Below are 24,394 nucleotides of genomic sequence, written 5' to 3' on the forward strand. Positions count from 1 at the left end.
GTAGTGGTGTACTACAGTCTACTAAGAGTCCGTACAGTGATCAAGAAGATAATTCACTTACTCTGCAATGCATTAAAATGATGACTAAACGCAGTCAACATGCAGGATATCAAAGGTAATACAGTAAAGTACAACTGAATAAAACATCAGCAAGTATCGTTTGCTCTCTTTTGTACTGACGGCACTGGCACGGTCTGATGGTTAAACACAACAGAGCAAAGTGATAATACAGCTAAAATAAACACGCCAGATTTTAAAAAAGGAAACCATTTAAATAGCAGCCAAAGACTTACTTTGAATAGGACACAAGAACAGGAGAATAACACATTGAAAGAAATGATCCATGTTATTCTGTTATTCACCAACGTAGATGTTGCTTTTGTCTTTAGACTGTCGGTCTGTGGACTTCCTCACAGGAAACTCTCATCAGCTACTATATATTCAGTAGAAGAGGACCCCGCTGTTCTTTTAGTTTTTTACAAATTTAGAACTTCACGTTAAACTTCTTAGGTAAAACTAAAAGTTACATAACTAATATTAACTAATATCACAAGCTGTTAACTTGTGTAGCAGCTTATTGACGACGAAGCAGCTTATCATCATCATTACCATACCAGTAGGTCAGTCTGTGTTTTTTCTCAGTATAAACTGAATGTCATTTGTTCTTCCTGTTCTACCTACTTTCACATTGAAGGTGATTGATCAGATACTGACCACTAGAAAATGGGTCATGGTGATCACAGGAAACATTGAGTGTGCAGGTCTGTGTTCTCCAGCTTATAGAGCTACTCAGGTCATATGCTGTGAACTGTACTGCTCTCAATCATCACAGCAGCTTGTTTTGTTTTCTAGTTTAGAAAAGTACAATAGACCGTTGACATTTGTGTCAGACATATACTTGATAAGAAGTAATGTAAAACATCCATGAGGAGAAGATGCTTTAGAAATGATGCCAAGTGCTGTTTTCATTAGGTTTTGTAGGTTCAATCAATTTTGGTGGGAAATGAAAACACAGTAACCTGCTACTATAGAGTTACAATTCATGGCTCAGACTTTGCTTCAACTTTTGTGATGAATATAGTGCACGTTATTGGCAGTTTGCCTGAATGGAAAGTTAAGAAAAGAAGTTAAATATTACAAAATTAAATACACATGGACCTCATGACAAATCATTTTATTATTAGGCAATTAGGAAAAGACAATCTGCCCAAACACAACGCCATCCCGTTTGTGACCTTTTGCACAGTCCCACACAGAACTGTGTGAGACCTCATGTGGTTCAACAAGGTTTTACCACCTGTAAAGCTTTATCCTCATGCTGCACAAGAACAGGGCTTTCACCTGTGTGCACCATCATGTGTTGCTTCAGAGTCCTAGATTCACTGAAGCCGTTGTCACAGATGTGACAGCGGTACAGTGTGTTGCCTGTGTGAACTCTTCTAATGTGGACTCTCAAGATGCTGCCAGTACTGTAGTGTTTCCCACATCTTTTGCATGCATGTGGCTTCTCACCTGTGTGAATCCTCAGATGACTTCTTACATGTGACTTTGTTCTAAACCGTTTCCCACAGATTTTACAGGGAAATGGTTTTTCACCTGTGTGAATCCTTAGATGATCTTCCAGACTGTTTTTCAGTCTAAACCATTTCCCACAGGTTTTACAGGGAAATGGTTTTTCACCTGTGTGAATCCTTAGATGATCTTCTAGACACCTTTTCAGTCTAAACCATTTCCCACAGGTTTTACATGGGAATGGCTTTTCACCTGTGTGAATCCTAACATGATCTTCCAGACAGTTTTTCAGTCTAAATCGTTTCCCACAGGTTTTGCAGAGGAATGGCTTCTCACCTGTGTGGATACTCTCATGTACTTTTAACTTTGATAAATAACGAAATCTCTTTCCACATGTGTTACATATCGGAGGTTGCTCCGTGTGGGTTTTCATATGGGTCTGTAATGCACCTTTACCCTTAAAGCTTCTATTACAAGTGGTACATATAAAAGTCTTTTTATTTGTGGGACTCTCTACTATAGCAGAGTTGTCTACGTGGAGGGTGACAAGAGAGCTGTGAGAGAGGAGCTGACTGTCACCATTTGCTTCTGCTGCATTGTCCTCGTATGCTGAACTCATCACATTATCTGACTCCTGCTTCAGAACAAGCGTCTCTCCTTCCTCACTGCTGTGTGGTTCCTCGTGTTCCTCTTTTATTAGAGGAAGATTTGGATCATCTTCATCCTGACTATTTTTTTTAACGTGATGAGAGATCTGCAGGTGAGTGGGAACCTCCTCTTCCTCACACTCATCTGGAATCGCTGAATGGAAATACAGGAAACTGGTTATTAATTCGAATATACATATACTTTTCTTTAATTACTGATGAATTACTGAAGTAGTATTTACTACAGTCTCTTAATCAAACATCTTACAGGTCTGAAACTGATATTGTCAATACACTGACCATCTGCATCATCACTGTGTCTGAATAAAGACATATTTCGTTCCTACAACTGTCCACGATTGGCTTCAGGCTCGTGTGAGTCTCCTTCGCTTGTTGTATGAACATTAGTCTGCTTACCTATCCTGTGGAGTTTGATTTCAGGTTTCAACACAGCGTCCAACAGTCTGCGCTGACGGTCGAGCTCTTCTTCGTACTCGACGATGGTTTGTTCAAAGGCTCCGAATATTTCCACAGCAGCAGCGGTCAGTCGCTGGGAGATGAACTCTTTCAGATGCTGAACCGAAGACATCGTCGCTCCGTTAGTGGTGACTTTATTTGGACTTACCCACTACACTCACCGCTCGATGTTACACTCCGAGGGTCCGGCAGGGAACGATGTATTTCCGGTTGGACCTTAGTAACGTTCCGTACGTCTGCGTTTCTTCTCGTGTGTAACATTAGGTAGAATATTGCGTCTTCTGCTGCGCGGTGGTCACGTACCGAGGCCTCTCCGTTAGTGTGTGGTTCCTTATAATTACACAGGTACACATGGCTTTTTCATCTTTCCCGTTAAGTTGTGATGATAAAGTACTTCTTAATAATTCACATATTGACCTTCAGCTCTGATACTATAGAGTTATTTTAATATATTTTCATATAATGTTCATAACTACAAGTTCTCTCAAACAGCATAATCTGTGCTTTATATTATGTTTCCCATCACTTGTGCCTTCACAGCTGCTGTCACACTGAGTCACCGTGTTTACTGTGTGAAATTGAGAGAACTAGCAGAAATCACTTGATGTGATTTACACTGAGCAGTGAGGGAGCAGAAAACAAACAACAACAGAGAGAATGATGCATCATTTTGCATTTTGATCACATTCACACAGAATCTTCCTGGTTCCACAATCCACAGACCATAAAGCCATAGAGAACAAATCCGCCTTTGCTTCACGCCAGGTACGACTGTCAGCCAGGTGTCGTCTGGTGCATCTCTCTTGCCAGACTCTGAGCTTTTGTACCAGTCCATCAGCTGTGGCATTTTATTCACAGATGCTACATGACTTTGACAAGGTGCTTTGAGGACGCAAACATGGCGTCTTACTCAACTTTAGAAAGCAGTGGTCTGATACAGAGTCCTGCCACCAAAGCCTGGATCAGAACCAGTGCAGATGTGCTGATCAGTTTCTAACCACATCGGTTGAACCTTTTGTGAAAGAAGATGCTTTAAAAGCAGAGTCATAATAAACTCGCAGCAGGTTTTATATTTTAAATTCAGTTTTCACAAATTCTCCTCATCCTCAAAGTCAGACATCCATAATAGCAACAAATGTTAAATTTGGAGCATCAGTGTGATTAATGAAGCTTTCTGCATTAGCTGGAGGCTTTCTCAGCTCTGTGGAAAGGTCAGCGTTAATTGGACTTGTTGAGGCATCTCAGAGTTGTTTTGCCCTTTAAATATAGCGCCCCCTGGAGGCAGCTCTCTAATAAAAACACAGAGTTCCTCAATGAAGAATTAAAATCAGTACGCTGCAAGTACAACCAAGCAGGTTGTTCTCTGCTGATGGTCTGCTAGATCCCAGTAAACACAACATGACAGCTACTCTACAAATAAAGGGAAGATGTGTCATTGCCCACATATGTTCAATTTCTCCATTGTGAGACTAATAAAGGAATTCTATTCTATTTTATTCTATTCTATCTTATAAAAACAGAAAAATAAAACATTTGTGTATTCGGTATTCAGTGCATTATGCAAATTAAAGCTGAAAAAGTGCATTAAAAATTAACAAGGTCATTTGAAAATGAAATTGCCTGAGTTTTATCTGGCTGCTCTTTGCATTCATTGCGCACATTCCACCATGGCGCGAGTTAATAATTCAGAGCACTGAGAGAAGTGTGATGATTTAGTGCCTCCTGAGCAGTGGGCACAAATGTCTCACAGAGCAATAGTGTGAACGCACTCACTTGATCTGAGTGCCCTGAGGACTGTGTAGACACTTCATGGTCACAGGACTTTCTATTGTGCAACACGGAGGCACTGTGGCTTCATGAACATCAGCACTGCTTAGTTGCATTATTTGGAACAATGTAGTTTTCATGGAGCTACTTGGTTGTTTTTTACCTGGCCTTGCTTTTCTGTTCGAAAAATATGTGGACAATGAGCTGCATTAGAGGCCTGTGGCAATGCTGCCATTCAGAGAAGCCAACCTTAACCTTATGTCACTTTTCAAACTATTCCTTTATTCATGTCATTATGGCTGTGTTGGAGTATACATTTTATTTATATGTTTCTTTTATGCGCCTTATTTGACTTTGCCTCATAGGTTTAATATCTATATGCTGGTTGTTCTATTCTCACACTATTTCTTTTGATAATTAAACCTTGATCTAAAAAGAAAACGAGGCTGCCTACTTTTCTATGTTTTCTATGTTAGGTCCACAAATGGGGTTTTATTCTATTTATTATTTATTTTTGGTGGTAACAGACTATAGTTGGGACTTTCTTCAGCACAAAAACAAATAATAGTCGCATTTAGATAAAATTGAACTATTATTGTATAACAAATTATACTGAATACATTAGTTTTGTTTGGATTAACATTGGGCTATTCTGGTGCTGGCATCAAGCTCCAAAAACTAATTTTGATAAAACCCTAATTTGCAGTCATGTCACATCCAAAGTGTCTGTCTCGTGTCTCCTGTCCCTGACCCAACAGACCACGTCTGTACAGTTACACCAAGGACATCTATTATGAGTCACATTATCCTCTGGTTCAGTAATAAATAATTGCCCACATCCTAATTTACTCCCCTTCCTCCCGTTCAACTCTGCCCCCTCACCACTAGATGGCGACAGTTCCAAACAAACCTCCCACAAACCACTTGATAACTTCTGTGCCTACAAAAGCCAGTGACATCATCTGCGGATGGACAGAGGGTGTGCAGAGGACAAATGTCTTGAAATGCATTACATCATTCTCCCCTAATATGATAATATATCTCGGGCTCCGAGTGCAGTGCCAAGCATGAGAGGGGCCATAATCCATACAACGACTGCCTCAAATGTGAACAAGAGGATAAAATAGAAGTGGTGCTGGTGAATGATGGGGGTGGGGGTCCACGCCGGAGTCGGGTGTGCTGTGCTGAAGGTTATTCCAGACATTATTTCTCAATGGGAGCAGGGAGAGAGAGGAGACGTTAATCACTTTTACACACCGAGTAAATATGACAAAGGAATCTGCTCGAAAGCATTCTGTCGGTTTTCTGTCCTTGTCCCTTTCCTCTCATATGTTAGTCTTTTCTTGCTTTTTCTCGCCATACTCGTGTTCTTTTCTGCCATTCAGAGGAGACAAATGGAAACAAAGAGGGAGGATGTGGGAGAAAAGAGTTGCAGAGAGGCAGGCAATACAACCAAAGAAGGAGACAGACGGAGACAAGGGGAAGAGGGGGGACGAATAAAATGTAACACAGAAAAGAAGGTTGAGAGGAGGAGAAATACGATGGAGTGAGAATAACAAAAAGGGAAATGCCAAGAACTGACTGAATAAAGAGGAAAACAGTTAAAACAAGAGGACAAAGTTAAAACAAGAAGAGGAGGCAAAGAGTCTGAAATGAGGAAGATGGAGAGAAAAGCAGGAAAGAAATAGGAAAGTGCACAGGTTGTGTGATGAGAGGAGGCATGCGATTAGACATTTAGGAGAAGTAGAAGCTGATAAATGTCATAAAATAGGAAGAAGGAGATGTAAAACAATATATGGAGCCGAGCAGAGGTGAAAAGAGCAAGTCCGGCTTAAAAGAGGACCAAGAAAAGACACTGCAAGAGAAATGGGAGCGAGTCAAAGAGATGAGAGTCGAAGAAAGTAAGATCGATGAGGAGAGTAGGTGAAAATAAGAAACTGAAGATGGGAGAAATGAATGAGAAAGAGAAAGAGACTGGTCACAAGAGGAGAGACACAAGGAGACCTGGAGAGCGGAGCAGAATGAAGACGAGGAAGCGCCTCTTCGTCATCGTCACGAGACACAACTGAACAGACAGAGCCCAGCGAAAGAAAGAAGAAAGAAGCGAAGACTGATGAAAGGAATCAGCAAGAAGAGAAAATGGACAGTAACAGAGGAAGGAGCAACAGAGTTTGACTAAGAGTGGATTCTAAATGAGGCCCGAAGCTGAGACGCTGCAGCTGTGGGTTTTAGCTCAGCGCTCGCTAATATTCAGGTAAACACTGCACGAGCCCTCGTGTCTGGACAGCGTTAAACAGAAGAGGCCTTTTACTTATGAAAGCTGTGTCGTATTTTATTTTGTCGTACTGTGGAAAAATAATTACATACAATTTGAAAACAAAAACAAACATAAGAGAGAAACGTGAAAATGAAAGAAATATCCGCAACATCTCATGATGGATGTTTTGTACATTTTTTTATGAGTAGAAGGAATAAACAAGTATCAATGAACATAATTCACATATGTCAACAATATATAGGGATAAAAATAAAAGGTAGATAATATATGCATATCTGAACACACACACACACACACACACACACACACACACACACACACACACACACACACACACACACACACACACACACACACACCCTCCTCTCTGCCGCCACATGTTTCTCCTCTCACTGGACAGATCATTGTCAGTTAAGCCTGTTCGGCCGTGCAGCTGTTTCACAGCTGGATGCCGGACCGACGTCCTCCCGTCCCAAGGCCACCCAGCAAACGCCTTCTCCACTCCTCCCTCCCAGTCGTCCTCCTTCCCAGAGGGTTGGACTGACGCAAGCTCAGAGCAACGTCAGTTAGTTAAGTATCAAGAAGGTGGGGAGATGAAATGTTTGCAGGTCACTACATCCTTCGAATCTGCACCCTCTTTGTTTTACTTCGCTGGAAGCCTTAAGTGCAATTTACTTTATTTTGCTTTAATTAGCCGTCAAGTTCAAAGGCTGCAGAGTTTATCTCAATCATCTTTTATTCAACCTAACAGCTGCATGGACTGATGCATCGTTCATAAAAGAATTGTTACTTAACTCATTTCGATCTACAAACAAAGTCTAATTGGCCCTTTCTACTGCGTGCATCTGCGGTCAGGAGGAACCTCCTTCATTCCAGCCGGACGCATCACCACTGTGGAAGCTGGAAATCTCACATCCGCTCTGAACAATCAGTCAAACCCTCATTTCTCCAGTCCAGGTATTATAATGGAGAAACCGCGCACTGGGGTCGCACTGCCAGCACACACGACCACAGATGGACGTGCACGTACACACACACACACACACACACACACACTGTAGCACCGACACCCTTGAGCATACATGAACACAATAACACAAATGGCTGCTGCATTAGTTTGTCTGCTCAGTTCATTTTTTGCACAGTCTTCTGGCACTCAACAAAGACTCCACGCGGTAAATACGGACACGGAGCCACTCGAGTCGCTCTTGGCCGGGGATGGCACGGCGCGGCGCAGCATGGACCAGAGCGGCGTGCTGCGGGTCTGGCCTGCTTCTAGTCTGGGTTGGCCTAGTTGAGAGGGAGTTTGGCTATTTGTGGCCTGGCTGAGCAGTCATTTGGCCACAGACATGCACATCTCCCCCGTTTGTTGTATTTTTTTTTTTTTTTTGATTAATCAGAACCCACCTTCTCCAACGGAAATTAAATACTGCGTAGAAAAGTTCAAAAACACACGTTTGACCACGGTCGCTTCTTTCACTGGCAAACACCACAAAGTAATACCAAGAAAATGAATTTAAAATACTGATTTTCATAAGAGGAGAAACAGTTTTCATACAGTTCAGTAATTTGATGAAAGTAAATGAACACTGACTATGGATGAGTCATGAAGTCCCCGATGCAGACAGAAGGTGGACCGCTGCACTCCACGGTGTCGTCTTAATGAGACGCTGGAAGAAGGCAATGGGAGAAAGGTTTCTGGTATTTTTTTTACATTAAAAGAGGTTTTCATCCTCTGAATATGGAAGCTGGTAGATGGATATTAATATGAGGCAGGGCAGAGAAGTACTGAGCGGCTCACACAGATGAAGCGGGGAAGCATCACTACTGTAAATAACAACCTAACGGAGTAAACACTTCTCCACCGTTTTCCATTTTTGGCATCGGTGGCGTCTCTTACAGCTTTAGTTTCACCCCCATTGTCGACAGGCTGCAAATATCCAGGAGGCAAAGACCAAGTACCTGATGGCCCTGACTGCGCTTGCTGGCGTCAGTGCCTCCCCGGTGTCAAGAACACTCACTTCACACAAGGTCACCATGACATTGCAAGTCAGATGCAAAACACTGCAGCGCTACAACTCTGTAAAAAAGGTTGTAAAGAGGTAATAGTATGCAGTAGCAAGGCTGTGATAACCGTATAAATTTAAAAGGCTGCTCCTGCTGCCATTCTTCCCTCCATTACGGCTCCTGCGGTTTATACAGTGACCTTGGAGCTACAAGGTTCCATCTGATATTCTAATCAGAGGTGATGTGGTGGTGGTTTCCCTTTTCTCAGAGTTTATTCAAAGCAGGGGTAATAAATAAATCTTTACTGCCTCTTAGCACAAAATTAGCATAATATACTGCGCCTGTGAGGGGTTGATAGGGCGGCTGATAAGCGTAAAGACTCAATGATTACTCTGGAAGGTGCAGAGTTTCCTGGCATCACTCTTTAGCCTCCGGTGCCCTGACTGACTGCTGTAACTTTGACTGTTCAAACATGTGGCAGGCATTAAAGCATGTGGGGCTTTGTTGCATAGAGTCTTTCGTTATGTCTCTATAAAACCGAAGCTGCAATAATGCAAACTTAGATTTTAAGTGAATTGTCTCCACAGAAGCTGAGCTACTCTATGATGTTGGTTTTAGTCGCTACCAAAGCTCCAGGGACAGTTTCTGTCCCCGGAGCGTCGGAATTCACGGCCGTTTAAGCAGATTCTGAATTCGTATCAAACTGGATGCAAAGTAATTACTTCTTGTGGAGGGAAACTTAGTTTCTTTCACTCTTTGCTTGTTACCAAGCCAAGTGGAAGTCTGTTTGTTTCCCCAAAGAACACGAAGATAAGCCTCTACAGAAAACAAGCAACCATTCAAAAACTTTCAGCTCTCCCTGAAAGTCTTACAAATGTCTGAAAAGCAATGTAAAAACAAAATAATCATATTCGTGTTGGAGAATGTTGTGTTGGTGTTGAAGAACTCATTTAAAACACTCGATGCCACTCAAATATGTTTATGCCAGACAAGAATTGAGTGCTGCTGATCCGCTTCTACCATTAAACAGTAATAATAATAATCTGCACTGCTCAGACGACAGTCAGAATTAAGTGAGAAGCTATGTTTAACCAGCTCCTTAGTCAATTTTCCTCGTTAGTAGAGAAACAAAACAGTCGTTTAAAATAACGGATCAATCGTCTACTGCAGCTCTTGGAGGAAATACTGTATATCAGATGATCGTGATGCAAATTCTCTGTTAAAGCTGGACTCAAAGAAAAACTCCTGCTGTGGTGAGGAAAAGGAGCCGAGCAGCCTCGTTCTGATATGTTTGGCTGCACCCGAACCTTCACAGCTGCTTGTTCTCCAGCCACTGTCTGAAACGTTACGCTAAAAGGCAAACCCAGTCAAAAAGACTGGGAATCAAAGGGAAGAGCTTGACACCAAACAGAACCAGCCACCAGAGAGCCCCCCCCCCCCATACACCCCCCCAGCTGGATGTTCACGCTTTTGGTATCAAGCTCTTCAGAACGTCTGATTTAAGTCCTCAACATCCACTTTAAAAACACCGTCCATCTCTCTTTAGAGAAATCCAAAATGATCACGCGTTAAAAAGCGTGTCACCGAAAACTCTGAACCTTTGGTCCACAACATCTTAGAAAAATATTATAAAATGTTTATGAATGACAGTTTGTTACATATTCGGTATAAATAAGGGAAAAATGACTCTACTGTGCAAGAAAAAGAAACAAATACTGTTTGACACTTATGGGTAAGGGAGGTAATTTCTTTTGTACAAATTGCAAAAATGTGTGAAATGAACAAGCGCCCCCACCGCACCTCATTTCCCATAGCACCGACCTCGGGTGAAATGTTCCGTATGGAAACGCGACGATTAGAAAATGAGCGGCGAGGAGGCGAAGGAGCACATCGGGACGCGCGCTACCGCTCCTTTCCCCGCACACGTGGCACGAACAGAGGAACCCCGTCATCCAGTCCGAGGCGGACGCGCTGCGGGAGAGAGTCAGTCTGTGTGTTGGCACGAAAGCATTGGCACTCTGGTCACTCACTACACCTTGAGAAGCGCTGTCCCACTTCCATCACAGCGGATCTGGCGAGACGTGGCCACCGAGCAGGTGTGCCGAGGGGGGACACCTGCCAGGTGGTGTATTTATAGTCCAAGCTGCCGTTGATGCAATACATAGAAACAAATAGGTCCTCAAAGAATCTGCGTATGCGGGTCAGAGAATGCAAAACGTGTGTCGCCGCATCAAAGGGACGAACCCCGAAGCTGATTTAAGCACTTATTTACAAAGAGGAGGTGGAGGAGCGTCTGATGGTCGTAGCGAGCAGGAGGTGGAGCGCGGGAAGTTCTCAGTGCTCTGCTTCCCGGCGTGTCCGCCCTGATTGTTGCTCTCGCTGTCGCGTTAGTGCGACAGAAGGTCTGTGCACGTGTGTGTATGCATGTATTGCTGCTAGAACTATATCATATATGGTGCGCCGCTAACTGCTGTGCATTCTCAGTTTTTGTGTTGTTTTTTTTTGGCGGTTCAGAAAATGAACCAAATTCCATGCACGTGTTCGCTATGGAAACGGATGTTTGTGTGTACAAAATGGGGATTTTTCTTGTTGAAGGCTTCAACGAACGCGTTTCTCACACGTGAGTCTGCATCCGCTGCGTGTGTCTGTGGGAGTAGTCTGAGGGCGGAGACGAGTACGAGAAGCGGGTTGAGCTCCCGTACTTCCCTAAACCCGATTCTGGACTCTGCTGTCCCGGGCTGGGCCCTGGCCCTGGCCCTGGACCGGTCCCCTGTCCCGTTGCGTACATCTCGTAGGCCGGCCCTTCTTCTATGGGCGGAGCAAAGCCCATGCCCCGATAGCTGGGGTACTGGGACGGGTATCCATAGTTGTCGTAGGCGAGCTGCGTGGTGCTCTCCAGCAGGCCGCAGTCTCCGGGATAGTCTCCCGGCGACTGGAGAGCCGGATTGGGAGGAGCTTGCTGGCTCTGGGCCACTCTGGAGAAGGTGTTGAACTGGGCGTAGGTGGAATGAGACATCCTAGAAGGAGGCCGGGGGTCGTAGCATCCAGCCCTGGAGCCTGGGACGGCGCTGGGGGGTACTGCACCACCGGGGGACGCTGAAGGCCCACTGGACGTAGAGCTAGCCGGGCCGGGGTTTGGGTTCGGAGACCGGAACTCTCCCTGGTAGTGGATGGCGTGGGACTGAGGCCGTGCCTCTTCGTGGGTGGTGGCTCGGACATTGTAGTAGCCGTTGGTTGGATCCTGTGATCAAGAAAAGAGTTCAGGCTGACTGTAAATACCACAAACACATAAATAACTGCTCTGTGCTTTGGTTAATGAGTGGGAAACACAGTATGTCTATGAACATGAGCCATGAAGATCAAAAACCGGGATAAACAGTGTATCTTAGTGTGAATGCAGCACAAAATAAACCTCATTACAGTTTAAAGAAACCAAAACAATGGGTTCAATCATGCTCTGGCTCTGCAGATTCCAGCGATGCATAAAGAATCATCAACGTGTAGTTTTAGGGTAATTCATGAATTATGCAAAGGTGATAATGTTACGAAAACCAAGCTTTTAGTACCAGTGGAAATGACAAACCTGAGGAGAAACGGGCACAGTAATCAACACTTAATACGCGACGTGACCACAAAGTTCAGGGCGTCCGACATGTTTATGCTCCATGCAGGAAGTAATGGTTAAGATGCTGCAGACGGGAGTTAAAGATGGACGCCTCACCTTGAGCTCGTACTCCTCGCGGGTGTCGCTCTCGCTGCGGATGTCCTGCTTCAGGTCCATGTCGTCTTTGAACGGCTGAGTGGAGGGAGAGAGGGAAACAGAGGGCAGAAACTAAACCATCGAACAACGAAACACACACACGGAAAGAGGGAGGGTGAGAAAGGAAAGGAGACGGAAGAGAGGGAGGAGAGAGGAAAACAGAGTTTCAGGATTTGCATTTCATGAGCGCGGAAGACGAGAAACGCTTAGTTGTGGGAATAAAGGTTCGGGGCCGAGGTCTGGACCAGCGCCGGGGGGTCTTCTCCAGGACTCGAGGGTTGGAACTCTTCTCTGGAAGGAAGGCGGCGTTAAGCATGTGTGTGTGTGTGTTTGTGTGTGTCCTCTTTGTCTCGGTCTGATGTGTGTGTGTTTGCAGCCCATGTTCTTTTCGCCCTTTGTGCCGGTGCATTTGTTCGTTTAAGGTCATTGACCCATACGCCTCCTCTCCGTGGCCCCCGGTGACTCAGATGGGTGTCTACTCACGGAGTACATGGCCTTGACCATCCGAGTTGCCGTGGAGACGTTGGTCGCCTCCTCCTCCAGGCTGTGGGTCTCTTTGTTGACCGTCTCTACCTTGATGTCTGGTTTACCCAGGGTGACACCGCGGCGACCTGGAAGAGAAACACAACCTCTGGTCATGAAATGGGTCAGCGTCGGAGCGCACGAGTGATATATTCATATTTAAGAGTCCTAAAAGCAACAGCCACTTATTGTGTTCATTGGTATTTTCGTCCGAGCCATTATTTGCCTTGTTTATTTTCTCTCGTTTGATAATGGTGCATTAAGCAATTTGTCACGCTGGCAGCATCAAATAGCAGAAAGACACAGCAGTTAGTTTTATGCGGAAGCGATATTCACAAAAATGAAACAAGATGTCGGAGGAGACATTAGTTTCCTAGCGCTTGTTTAAGTGATGAGGCAGATTTTGCTGCTTTTTCCCTTTAACGTTATTTCGCCTCAAAAAGACGCAGCGCTCTCGTTGCTTCTGACCCAGTTTAAAGCTCCTGGATAGGAATTAGAATTGTGTGCTCAGTCTTAATTTTGACTAAGAGGATTTCATTGTGAAACAGACGCGGCGGACGCGACAGAAGAACAACAACAAAACAAAGATTTATTGTTTGTTTCATATTTAAATAAACACAAAGTCAGGACGAGAATCTCACTAAGAACAGAGTGACGTCAAACCCACAAAACGGCATTAACTTAGTATTAAATCGAGCTAAAGGCAGCAGAAATTTATATACGTCATTCAAAAGCCACTAAATCTTCCATATTTTGCTAAATGATGCTTTATGCTCAATTAAATCCAGGCATCGTCAGCACAGAGCAGTCAACACTAACAGCTCGCTCCCGCAGCCAGAAACCTCAAAAGTAAAGACTTAAATCTGTGAAGTCTTGAGCTGCAAACGGGAGACGGCTTATCTGGAGCCACTACCATGTTTGTTTGAGTTTCTCTTTCCAAACCCTATCTTTTCTGTAGTGGTGTTATCAGCTCTGAAGCAGAAAATATACTCTTATCCCCCGGAAATTCCGCTGGGGCCGCTGCCAGTCACCTTCATTGTTTTTCACAGTTCCTTATTATTTACAGCGGAGGAGTTGCAAAATTAAACAACATGGAGACCATACATTTTCACAGGGTCCTGGTTGCTGTTCATAAAAACCACTGGATCGATATTATTCACTCCTCTTGCTTCTGTTATTAATGGCTTTAATGATCTGTAGAAGATGGAAGCCGACCTGTAAACATGCAGTAGGTGTTTTGGGGCGCGTTGCCATTTTCTTTGAATATTCATTAATCTCATTTGAATGAAGGGCTACACGCCTGGCGCGAGCTCTGCTCCTTCGTGGAACGGCAGATACTGTAGGGACTGATTGATGCGAACAATGCCAGCTCTCAAGCACCACAGTGCATGTACTCACTGCCTTTGCGTTGGCGGTAGAGGAAGAAGCCCAGCGCCAGGAGAAGCATGAGCAGCAGAATGGAGGAGCCCACCGTGCCGCCGGCGATAATTCCGACTGGGACGATATCTGGGAGGGAAAAGGAGGAGCAAAAAAGGGGGTCAGGGTTGAGAGACGGCCCAAACCCGCACCACAGCTGTTCTGCTTAAGGTCCGATCCTGTCGTGTCCTCCTGGATGTCTGTGGGTCGGTTGTGTTGACGCAGGGGTGCAGGTCGGACAACGGACGAAGACGCCGTGAGGCCCCGCTTTGACTCACAGCCGCAGAGATGCCGCGGTACATTCACTGTACCTGTACAAATCTGACGGCGAGTTGCACAGCAACGTCGCATAAAGGAACCATTCCCTCAATGTAATGTGACACATGGAGCGCCCGTCGAAGCGTCGACAATGGGCAGAGAGAAGAATCCGCCGCCGTCCTCCGGCCGAGGCCACGGATTAGTGCGTTCTCAGGGGTGCTGCAGTTTAAGAGCGCGGGAGAGCAGAGCCTCTTATTTATGCGGGGATATTAAAGGAGCCATTTTATTGTAAACAGACAGCGAGGCACTGACTGTAACAGGGCTTCTCAGGTTTATAACCAGACTAACGAACACAATCAGCTTTAATATTTTCAAAGCTGCATTGCTCACATCCGTTCACAACCACCGTGCTTCTTTTCTTCCATTTTGCAGCATTTTGTCCTCAGGTGCTGCAGTGTTAACACACTTGCAGCTCATATGACCTATCACTAATAACAATAGCATCACTTATAAACCAGCACTTCACAGGCCGCCACACCAGACCCGACCCACCGGGGGCAACCTGGAGTTTGAGCTCTCGCCCAAAGGCACTTCAACACACAGTGACTGCTCTTCCTGATCCACAGCCGCCCACAGTGCAGCTCAGTGAACCCTGCTACCCACTAACATCCCACGTTTGTAAGGCTTTTGAGCCGGGTTCAGATACCGTGGCCCTTCCTGCTGCTGTGTGTGTGTTGATCGCCTTCTTTGTTAGCCGCTCATCGTTCACGTTTCTTTTGCGCTTGGTTAATCGTGGACGTATCAAGGCGTCTGGATCCCCCCAGGGCGAACCAGCCTTGATTCTACTTTATCCTGAAGGTCGGCTGTGGTGTTGCAACAAGAATATCCATTAAACAAAACACATTTCTCTCAAGGACAGATTTTATAAATGCGGTATCCTCAAAACTGTGTCGAGCATTAGATAAACAACCACAACAAATGGTCCCACCTAAATTGCTCAACAGCTAATTGAATGCTTAAAATCCTCCTTGATGTTGTTTCTGTATTAATTTGCTGTTTAAATTAATTATAAGATATTAACAACCCTGTAGAATCTGGAGGATCTATTTTATTTAAATTGTCTGTGCTCAGGATCAACAGTGACGCTGGTACATTCAACCTGATCCCTTCGCTGACCTGTCTCCTCCAGGGTGATGATCATGGTGCCGGGTCCGAAGGAGTTCCAGGCCGTGCAGTTGTACGGCGAGTGGAAGTCGGACTCCATGACGTTGTTGATGGTGAGCGTGGAGAGGACGGCGCCCCCCTGGGACGGAGGCTTGCTCTGCTCCACAGTGTAGCGCTCCATCAGGGTGCCCTTCTCCTTCTCCCACACGTTCTCCTTCCACGCCCAAACCTGAAACCCACAGTTCTGGAGGTTTAGTTCTCTTCTAATGGAAGACTTAAGGCACATTACTGCACATCTGGCCTTCCATTACTATTTATGAACACAGGAACCAGGCACCATACGTCACTTTGTAGCAGGCAATCCATTCAACTCTACTAAAATAGCTAATCAGGTGTAATAACATCGGAAGCTACACTTAAATAACCATAAATCTATACATCTGTTGCACAGGATGCTCTCGCAGCCGATGGATCTATATTACTTTGGTGAAGACACATCTTCAATGTGTTTAATTTGTTTGATTTGTATCTAAACTTCACTGTTTAATGCTGTAATCACCCATTTTCCCCTCAGGGATCGATGATGCTAATTTCACTCGATCTTATCTTAAACAGTGTAGCAACACACACACATACGCACACACGCGTGCAAACAAAGGTTCAGCCAACAGATGGGCTGCTGTTAACAAAGGTTAAGAACTATTCTGGGGAGGAAATACTGTACATTTTAAGCAAAACAAATGATGTTCTCACACCCTGGAAGCTGATTGATTCCTTACAGTGCTTCTGTAAAAGGTCTAATTAAATCTGCGCTCAAACTTTTCAGGCTGCGGAAGGAAACCACAAATAAACCAGAGCAAACACACACACACACACACACACACACACACACACACACACACACACACACACACACACACACACACACACACACACACACACACACACACACACACACACACACACGTTGCAGCAGGTGAACACAAACCACAAAAACGTATTGCAAGCACGTTTTCCCACTTAAACTCCGCTGAGGTAGAAACTTGAGGTTATTAAATATGGAGCTGACGGCATCAAATATACATAAACCCACATGTTGGGCTAATGTACCTTTTAACCTAATTGCCTAAATGAAAATCGAGGGTGTGATCGGGTGAGAGGGACATTTTACAGCAGCTCAACCTTTTGTCCTGCCAGTCTTGCGTAATGCGTCTTTTTCTTTCCAGACGCTCCTGTTTCTCTCTTTATCGCCTTCTCACAATAATTATACTGCAGCACCAGCGTCTGTCTTTCATTCACGTTGCCTCCTTCACACACACACACACACACACACACACACACACACACACACACACACACACACACACACACACGCGCGCGCACACACACACACACACACACACACACACACACACACACACACACACACACACACACACACACACACACACGCGCGCGCACACACACACACACACACACACACACACACACACACACACACACACACACACACACACACACACACACACACGGCATCATACTCCATATTTTATAACCCCTTGTGTCTCTGCATTAAGCTGAGACTATAATGTCGTATCACATTATACGCTCTGAGCTCTCTGCCAGTGCAGCAGGAGGCCGAAGCTTCCTAAAAGCTCTGATTTCTGTCATGTCGGCGCTGCACAATTGGATAATTGACGCTGAAAGGTACAGATTTTTACCCTTCCTCCGTCTCTCTGCCGCTCTCATTTCAATCTGCTTCACCCCCATACTCTCCAAATACTCATTCTGGCTTTCAAACTTAAATTCTGTTACTGGATTTATTTCAATTTTTCAGCTTCCTCTGAATTGTGAGCATTCTAATATTTCCTTTCCAAAGGCTTCTCCTCACATACAATACCAGTCACTCTGCGACTTATATAAGGCGCAGACACATTATATTAAACCGCAGTTTGATCAAGCGTTGCACGCGGCACATTCAGGAGGGGGCAGGAATGAAGAAAGCAATATGCACTTCTGCAGTAACGGCACATTTGGAGGTATAGTCCCTCACAGACCGCTGCAAAGGCAATTTAGGAGAAAGCTTTAAACAAAAGATGGTGATTCAAAATTGGACAAGTCAAGGATTCCCAGCAAATGCAGTCTCACACTCGAAGGAGCTGTTTACCAGCGGTCACTCGAGGGCTGATGGAGAGGAACCGTCTTATATTTACCAGAACAGAAAAAGGATTCTCTCACAATCTTCCTTTTCTGTCTTTAGCTTATTTTTAAAACGAAAAAATGAAAAGAATGCAACAGCAAGTATCAACTTGAACAACAGTAGCTGGGGACGGCTCGCAACCTTCCTGTGTGATCCTATTAAATGACTCACAGGTTTGACTTTTAGTATGAATGATGGTGTGTCTCTACGTCAGCTCAGTGACAGGCTGGCGACCTGCCCAAGGTGAAGCGCGCCCGTCGCCCAGCACCGGCCACGGCGCCGGCGAAGCCGTAAAGGCAACTGATGGATGAACTGCTAAAAGGCTAAAAGATAATTACAGTATCTGCTATGGATTTATGCGTTCAGCCGCCGATTCACCGCGGAACGATTAAAAAAACGCGGCGACGCGGGAAGCAGCGCCGTGGGATTACTTCTACTTTTCATCATCTGCTCTCCAGCATCTGCCTGGAACATGTGTGCAGCTCTAAACCCCCCCCCCCCCCCCCCCCCCCCCCCCCCCCATCCCAAGTCAAGACTCCGGCAGCTGCTTGGGATGACTCACGCCATCCACCACGGAGATGAAACAGATTGTTCTCGTGACACAGTCGGAGAGCGCGGCCGCTCGTGCCGGTCGCTGAGCGAGTGGCGCGAGCTGAAATAGACAGAGTGAAAATCGCTGGGCTCGAAGCGGCGGCGGCGGCGAGCCGGAGCCGGGGCTCCGCTCCACGCGGATGCGGCGTGAAGTGGCGGAGTGACCTCTGCAGCAGATTACAGCTTCAAAGCGCAGACTTACAATCTTATCGGGTGGGGGGGTGCTGGCGATGTAGCACTTGATCTCCCCTCGCTCTCCTCTGACAGCGTACTGCACCGGATCACTGGAGATGATGGGGGGCCCTGGGACAGGAGACACAAAGAGGCTTCAGAGGTGCGGATCACATCGCAATGCTGTGATGCAGATCCTCCTGTTAGCACGGCAGCACGGCGCTCGTACATTATCGGGCTAATGAAGCTGCTCCTCCTAACGAAGGCTTCGTTTTTGCAGCTGGAGTTAAAATAAGTTTAGGGTGAATCTCCTCCGTCATCAAGTCAATCAGACACACGTCTCTCGCGAACGTTTGGGGTTCAGATTTAAGCAGCGTTAGAACCTGCTTTTCATTGTTGCTTTCTTTTCGAGTCAGCTTCGATTCGTTAAGTAATCGATGGTCTCGCTCCGGGAGGCGCTTTTGGCATCAAAACATTGGCTTTGGTCCTGCTCAAGGCTGAGGTTGACAGAAACAGCCGATCCATGCGGTGCTGGAGCCGGAGACACTGGCGCCATTAACAGAGGGGTTCTGGATTAGAAACGGTGACGGGCCTGAATTGCACCACATTTATCGCTCCGAACCCGGCGCCGGCCCGGGAGGACCTCTCCCACGCGTTTGATCAGGTTTGCTGACAGTCCTGTGCCACTGCAGCAGAGTGATTCCGCGGCCACTGACCGTTGACGGTGAGGGTGACCTCCGTCTCTCCCACTCCGATGCGGGGCACGATGGCCTTGCAGACGTACTGGCCCGCGTCGGCCTGGCTCACGGACTTCAGGTACAGCTGGTTGTTGTTGCTGAGCACCTGGACACACGGGGAGACGCTCAGAGGAGCAGCGGGAGATGGAGGAGGGGAGATTCTGAGCAGAGGCAGATCTACAGTATATTTAATTAATAAAACATGTTGATTTAGTCAGCAGACTCCATTAGCTTTTCTTTTTTTTCCTGGAGCTTTTCTTAACTTGTTAGGCATGAATTAAAGATTTAAGATATGAAGACAGAGTCTCGCTCCTAACTGCTTCGCTTTACAACTGAGCAAACATTTATGAAGTCTGGGTCTTAGACGCTAATATAGGTTGGGACTGAGGGGGATTTGCTGAAGGATTCAGGTTTACCTCCATATTTGCTATTACAGTCTTTACGTGTGAACGCAAACACATTGCGGTTGTAAAATAAACATGAAAATCCCGAAGGTCAAAGGTCAGGGGAGGGTTTGCCGGCGCTTTCTCACCATGCTGGAGCCCTTCTTGGTCCACGTGAGCGTGAGGGGAGGGTTCCCAGACCACTTGCAGTTCAGAGTGACGTCGGAGTCCACGTCCACCGTGACCGGCCGGGGCTCCACTACCAGGATCGGTCCGACTGGGGGGAGGCGCCTCATAAATAAAGCTACTCCAACAACACATTCGTACCGTGTCATCCCGGTCCCGCACGGCCTGTTACTCACAGTGCACGTCCACCAGGATGCTGACGTTGGTGCTTCCCACGGCGTTGAACACCTGACACGACACCGGCTCGGTGAAGAAGGAGTGGTCGGCCGTGGTGACGAAGACGCTCTCGCGCGCCCCCTCCAGCAGCACGCCGCCTTTGGCCCACCTGAGCAGCACACGGCGGCGTGTCACCGGCCAGAGGCCTTTACAAATCACAGTAATGTCCGATCGCGGGCGGGAGAGATGGCGGTGGGGGTTTATACTGTTTTGGTTGGGATCCAAATGTTTTATTTTCACCGTCGGACATGAGTGTTTTTATATTATCAATTAAAGCTATTAAACTAACACTTATAGAGCAATAATATCCAAACCTGAGAGAATAACTGCAAGGTGGAGGAATAAATCCTCTTCATTTATATCAGATAGCTGGTTCAAAATCATATACGCATACTGCACATCTACCATTAGGTGACATTTTAATGCACACTCAGTGGGGCTTAGTGCCCGAGAGGCTGGCAGCGGGCCCACGCCGAGACCCTCTGTGGAGGGGCCTCAAAACGCCCATTAGAAACCATTGGTTTAAAGTCCAGCATTTAGCAATTTCACCGCTTCACCACTGTCGCTTTAGATAAAAGTCAGCATTTAACTGCACAAATGTTCAATACCTCCACCAATTCTGTTCTCTAAGCAGAAATTACTATTCAGGAGGGTGGACACGAGACGAAAGAAAACCTATAGGCGCTGGGAACGTGACCCGCGCGCGTTCCCATCGGGAGACAAAGCGATGCAGAACGCCGTGTTTCTGGGTCTGCGTCCGGCGCTGGCTCCGCTCCCAGAAGTGGAATTTAAAGTGGCTGTAAGTGAGGTGGTGACGAGGGTGAACGCAGACCTGTAGCCCATGATGGGAGGGTTGGCTGTTGCCTGGCAGGTGAACGTGACTCTCTCGCCCTCCAGGACGGAGCGCGGCTCGATGGACAGGGTCACCGTGGGGGGGTCTGCGCAGGGATGACAGCAGCAGACAAATGAGTCGCACGCGCTGAACCCAACCGCTCGGCCTTGTGTACGAACACGGCACCGGCTCCGCGTCTACCGCTACTGCACTTATTGTGTCGGTAATTACTGACTGCACTGCATTTGAAAAACACATCAATCTTCTTGACTGAGTATTCAAACTGCAGCTCCTTGGAAGCAATCTTTTCATATTTCTTCAGGGAAATGACTGAAATCCTTTTAAGCGCAAAACCTTTTCTAGATGCTTCGCAAAATAAACCTGCTGAACTGCTTTAGAAGCACAACTCTTAAAGTCGGTGCCAAGACAATGTGAGCAGGGGAGAAAATCGAAGATGGGTCATGTCCAGATTTTAAAATGATTAGCTGATAATTACAGTATGAGAAAAATGCCTAGTAATTGGATTTGGTGATGTTTACATTCTCACACCTGCATCGCTGGCGTCTGACTATCAGAGGAAGGAGCGTTAAGTCCATACAAACAAACAGGTCAACCCTTCGTCTGCAGCTACGGAAATCAAAAGACCAACTCACGGTGCACGTTAAGGTAGATGTTGGCTCGTTTGCCCATGGGCACGGCTGGGTTGGTTGCCACGCAGCTGAAGTTGGAGCCGCTGTCAGTGTCGACGGGGGTGATGGGCAGGTAGCTCCTGGTCGTGACCCTCTTCCTGTCCGGCAGCACTTCCTGTTAATAAAGGAAGAATAAGAAGAAGGAGAAGAAGAAGCAGTAGAATGAAAAACGAGAAAGCATCCTGGAATTTGAACAGAGACACATTTTAAAAATGGATGTTCTCCTACTTTATAGTGCTGACATTTAATGTTGGCCCGGTTAATAACAAGCAGACCTCAATAGGCTTAAATGTTCCTCTGCACATTGTTTCAGTTGGATCCAGGATCCAGTCTCCTGGATCCAACTGTGTTTGTTTAAAGATGCCTGCTTAGGCAGGAGTAAGAGCAGCATGTAATATGCATGAGCGTGTGTGGCTGCAGGAGACGGAGGAACATCTGTGTTCGATACGTGTCAGACGCCGTTCGATGCTCAACCAACCCCCCAGTGAGCATGTGTGAGCGCGGTCTCGCACATATCACAGCACTTTCTAGCACGGATGCGTGTTTGGGGGGATATATACAGGACGGGGGGGTGGATGTGTGAGGAAGAGGGTGCAAAGTACATCGTAGTCAACAACTCACGCGTGTCACCTGCTGTTATTATATATTATATTATTATTATTGATATAAGACAATGTATTAAGAAACTGTATAAGGAAGAACTGGACTGTTTTAATCCTGCTTGTCTCAGTCGTGAGTAAATCCAGCAGCTTTTCCCTGCATCTCGTCTGTTTACATCACTCGTCCCCTCCCAGAGATCCATCATTAACACTCACGCGACGACGCGCCAACACTCACTGTGGGACAAACAGCAGTGTTTGGCTTCTCTGGACTACATTTAAGTATGTAGATGCACTGTGTGTGCAAATGCTAGCGCAGTATTGAGTTTGGTCTCCGCGCATCGCACGAACTCGGCACAGTGACCACATCAATAAAAGCTGGCAGGGGAGATGCTATCCAACTGACCAGAGGAGGCTTAGAAAGAAACAAATGGAGCAGATAATCCTTTAAGTTGCATCCTTGTCTGAGTAAAACAAATGGCGGCTTAGAAAAAGACATTTGTTAAAGATGGATCACTTCGCGGGACGTTCTAATGTTGAAGCATCATTTGTTTTGTCCAAGCAGTTGCTGCGTTGCAACCAGGTGAAAGGAAGGACTTTTAGGGATTCACCGGCTAAGTGACGCCGATGTGTGCTCTCTGATGGACTAAATGGGCTCAATGTGAGCGGTGTGCATCATAAACCAGGTGATTGATTTGAGCGGAACGGAACCTTTAAAATCCAAGCCTCAAAACGCTGCTGCCCACTGTTTAGCAGGTCTGACTCTGCAATTTGTAAGCATTTGAAAGCATTACTTAATAAATATGGTCCTGTAGCTACTTTGTTTACTATGCTGAAAGAACCGCACGCTGCATTTTCTTGATCTAGAGCTCCGAGGGTGCTCCATGCGCTGAAGTGCACTGTAATTCCTCTTTTCAGCGCCCACAGCAAAAAGCACATAAGCAAACAATCAGACAGAGGCTTGATGTTATCGAGGAGCGCAGTGCGAGGACTGAAAAGTGCACTAGAAGGACTTCTTCGCATTTGCAGATTTGGTTCTACTAATGAAATCCTGATGGTTTAGAGTAGCTAGTGGTGCTGTCACTGACCGTAGACTGGTAGGCTCCCTCCACGGGGACTCCGTCCTTGGTCCACTGGATGTGAGCTGCAGGCTTGGCTCCGCGGGTCATGCAGGTCAGGTTGAATGCAGTCCCAGCCATCAGCAGGAGCTCCGGAGACCCCTCCACCACCGGGTCCTCAGGTGGGACTGGAGGAGAGACGCAGGGCAACAATTTCAAAGACTGGTTTATTCTGTTGTGACTTTGTTACTTAATGGACTGACATCTGACCCCTGCAGCCGCTTCACTCACTGAGTACGTTGAGTTTGGCCCTCCTGGAGCGCAGGGCGGCCTCGGTGGCCTGACACTCATACAGCGAGTCATCAGACAGCTCCGCGTGGGAGATCTCTAAGTTGTACTGGCCAATGTCCAGGGCCCGCAGGACACGGTACCTGGGCCATGCTGCGGGACACACACACACACACACGCACACACACACACACACACACACACACACACACACGCACACATGCACGCACGCACGCACACACACACACACACACACACACGCACGCACGCACGCACGCACACACACACACACACACACACACACACACACACACACACACACACACACACACACACACACACACACACACACACACACACCGGGTTTGCCGTTAGATCATGACGACTGAGAGACAGCCAGTGGAAAAGTCCCCTTGTGATTCATGCGCTTGGCATTTCTGCATCAGGATGCATCATCCTATGATTTATCTGCAGGTTGGAAACAGCCTGTCGGGTTTAGAAAATGAACTCCAGCACTGCCGTTTTAAAAATAGTGCACCACCTGGAAAACAAAATGATTGTTGGCATGAAGGCAGCGGCTGCTATTAGTCTTGAGTCATCACAATAACGCTTCCTTCGGCTCGACGTGCGGTGGAC

General features: G+C 46.4%; 2 protein-coding genes across 3 annotated transcripts in view; both read right to left on the reverse strand.

The window, feature by feature from the left end:
• Positions 1-1,158: 1,158 nt before the first annotated feature.
• Positions 1,159-2,843, reverse strand: LOC129602902 (zinc finger protein OZF-like). The gene is made up of 2 exons (XM_029131991.3): positions 2,577-2,843; positions 1,159-2,313 (listed from the first exon to the last, which is right to left on the reverse strand). Exons 1-2 carry the CDS (start codon positions 2,746-2,748, stop codon positions 1,280-1,282), a joined length of 1,206 nt encoding a protein of 401 aa, XP_028987824.1. The 5' UTR covers positions 2,749-2,843; the 3' UTR covers positions 1,159-1,279.
• Positions 2,844-6,719: 3,876 nt separating this feature from the next.
• kirrel1b (kirre like nephrin family adhesion molecule 1b) overlaps positions 6,720-24,394 on the reverse strand; it is a 47,149-nt gene continuing 29,474 nt past the window's right edge. The window contains exons 3-15 of one of the 2 annotated variants that reach the window (XM_029131958.3): positions 23,762-23,911; positions 23,501-23,658; positions 21,778-21,928; positions 21,125-21,230; positions 20,253-20,401; positions 20,040-20,167; positions 19,487-19,613; positions 18,802-18,902; positions 15,821-16,037; positions 14,369-14,476; positions 12,932-13,059; positions 12,410-12,484; positions 6,720-11,929 (exon numbers count right to left, since the gene is read on the reverse strand). In XM_029131958.3, the coding sequence (XP_028987791.1) occupies positions 11,303-11,929; positions 12,410-12,484; positions 12,932-13,059; positions 14,369-14,476; positions 15,821-16,037; positions 18,802-18,902; positions 19,487-19,613; positions 20,040-20,167; positions 20,253-20,401; positions 21,125-21,230; positions 21,778-21,928; positions 23,501-23,658; positions 23,762-23,911 (2,225 nt within the window). In that variant the 3' untranslated portion in view covers positions 6,720-11,302. Of the gene's footprint in view, positions 11,930-12,409; positions 12,521-12,931; positions 13,060-14,368; positions 14,477-15,820; positions 16,038-18,801; positions 18,903-19,486; positions 19,614-20,039; positions 20,168-20,252; positions 20,402-21,124; positions 21,231-21,777; positions 21,929-23,500; positions 23,659-23,761; positions 23,912-24,394 lie in introns of both variants that reach the window. The other variant, XM_029131957.3, reaches the window with a different exon arrangement.

Source organism: Betta splendens, chromosome 17 (assembly GCF_900634795.4).
Source record: "Betta splendens chromosome 17, fBetSpl5.4, whole genome shotgun sequence".
NCBI classification, from domain to species: Eukaryota; Metazoa; Chordata; class Actinopteri; order Anabantiformes; family Osphronemidae; genus Betta; species Betta splendens.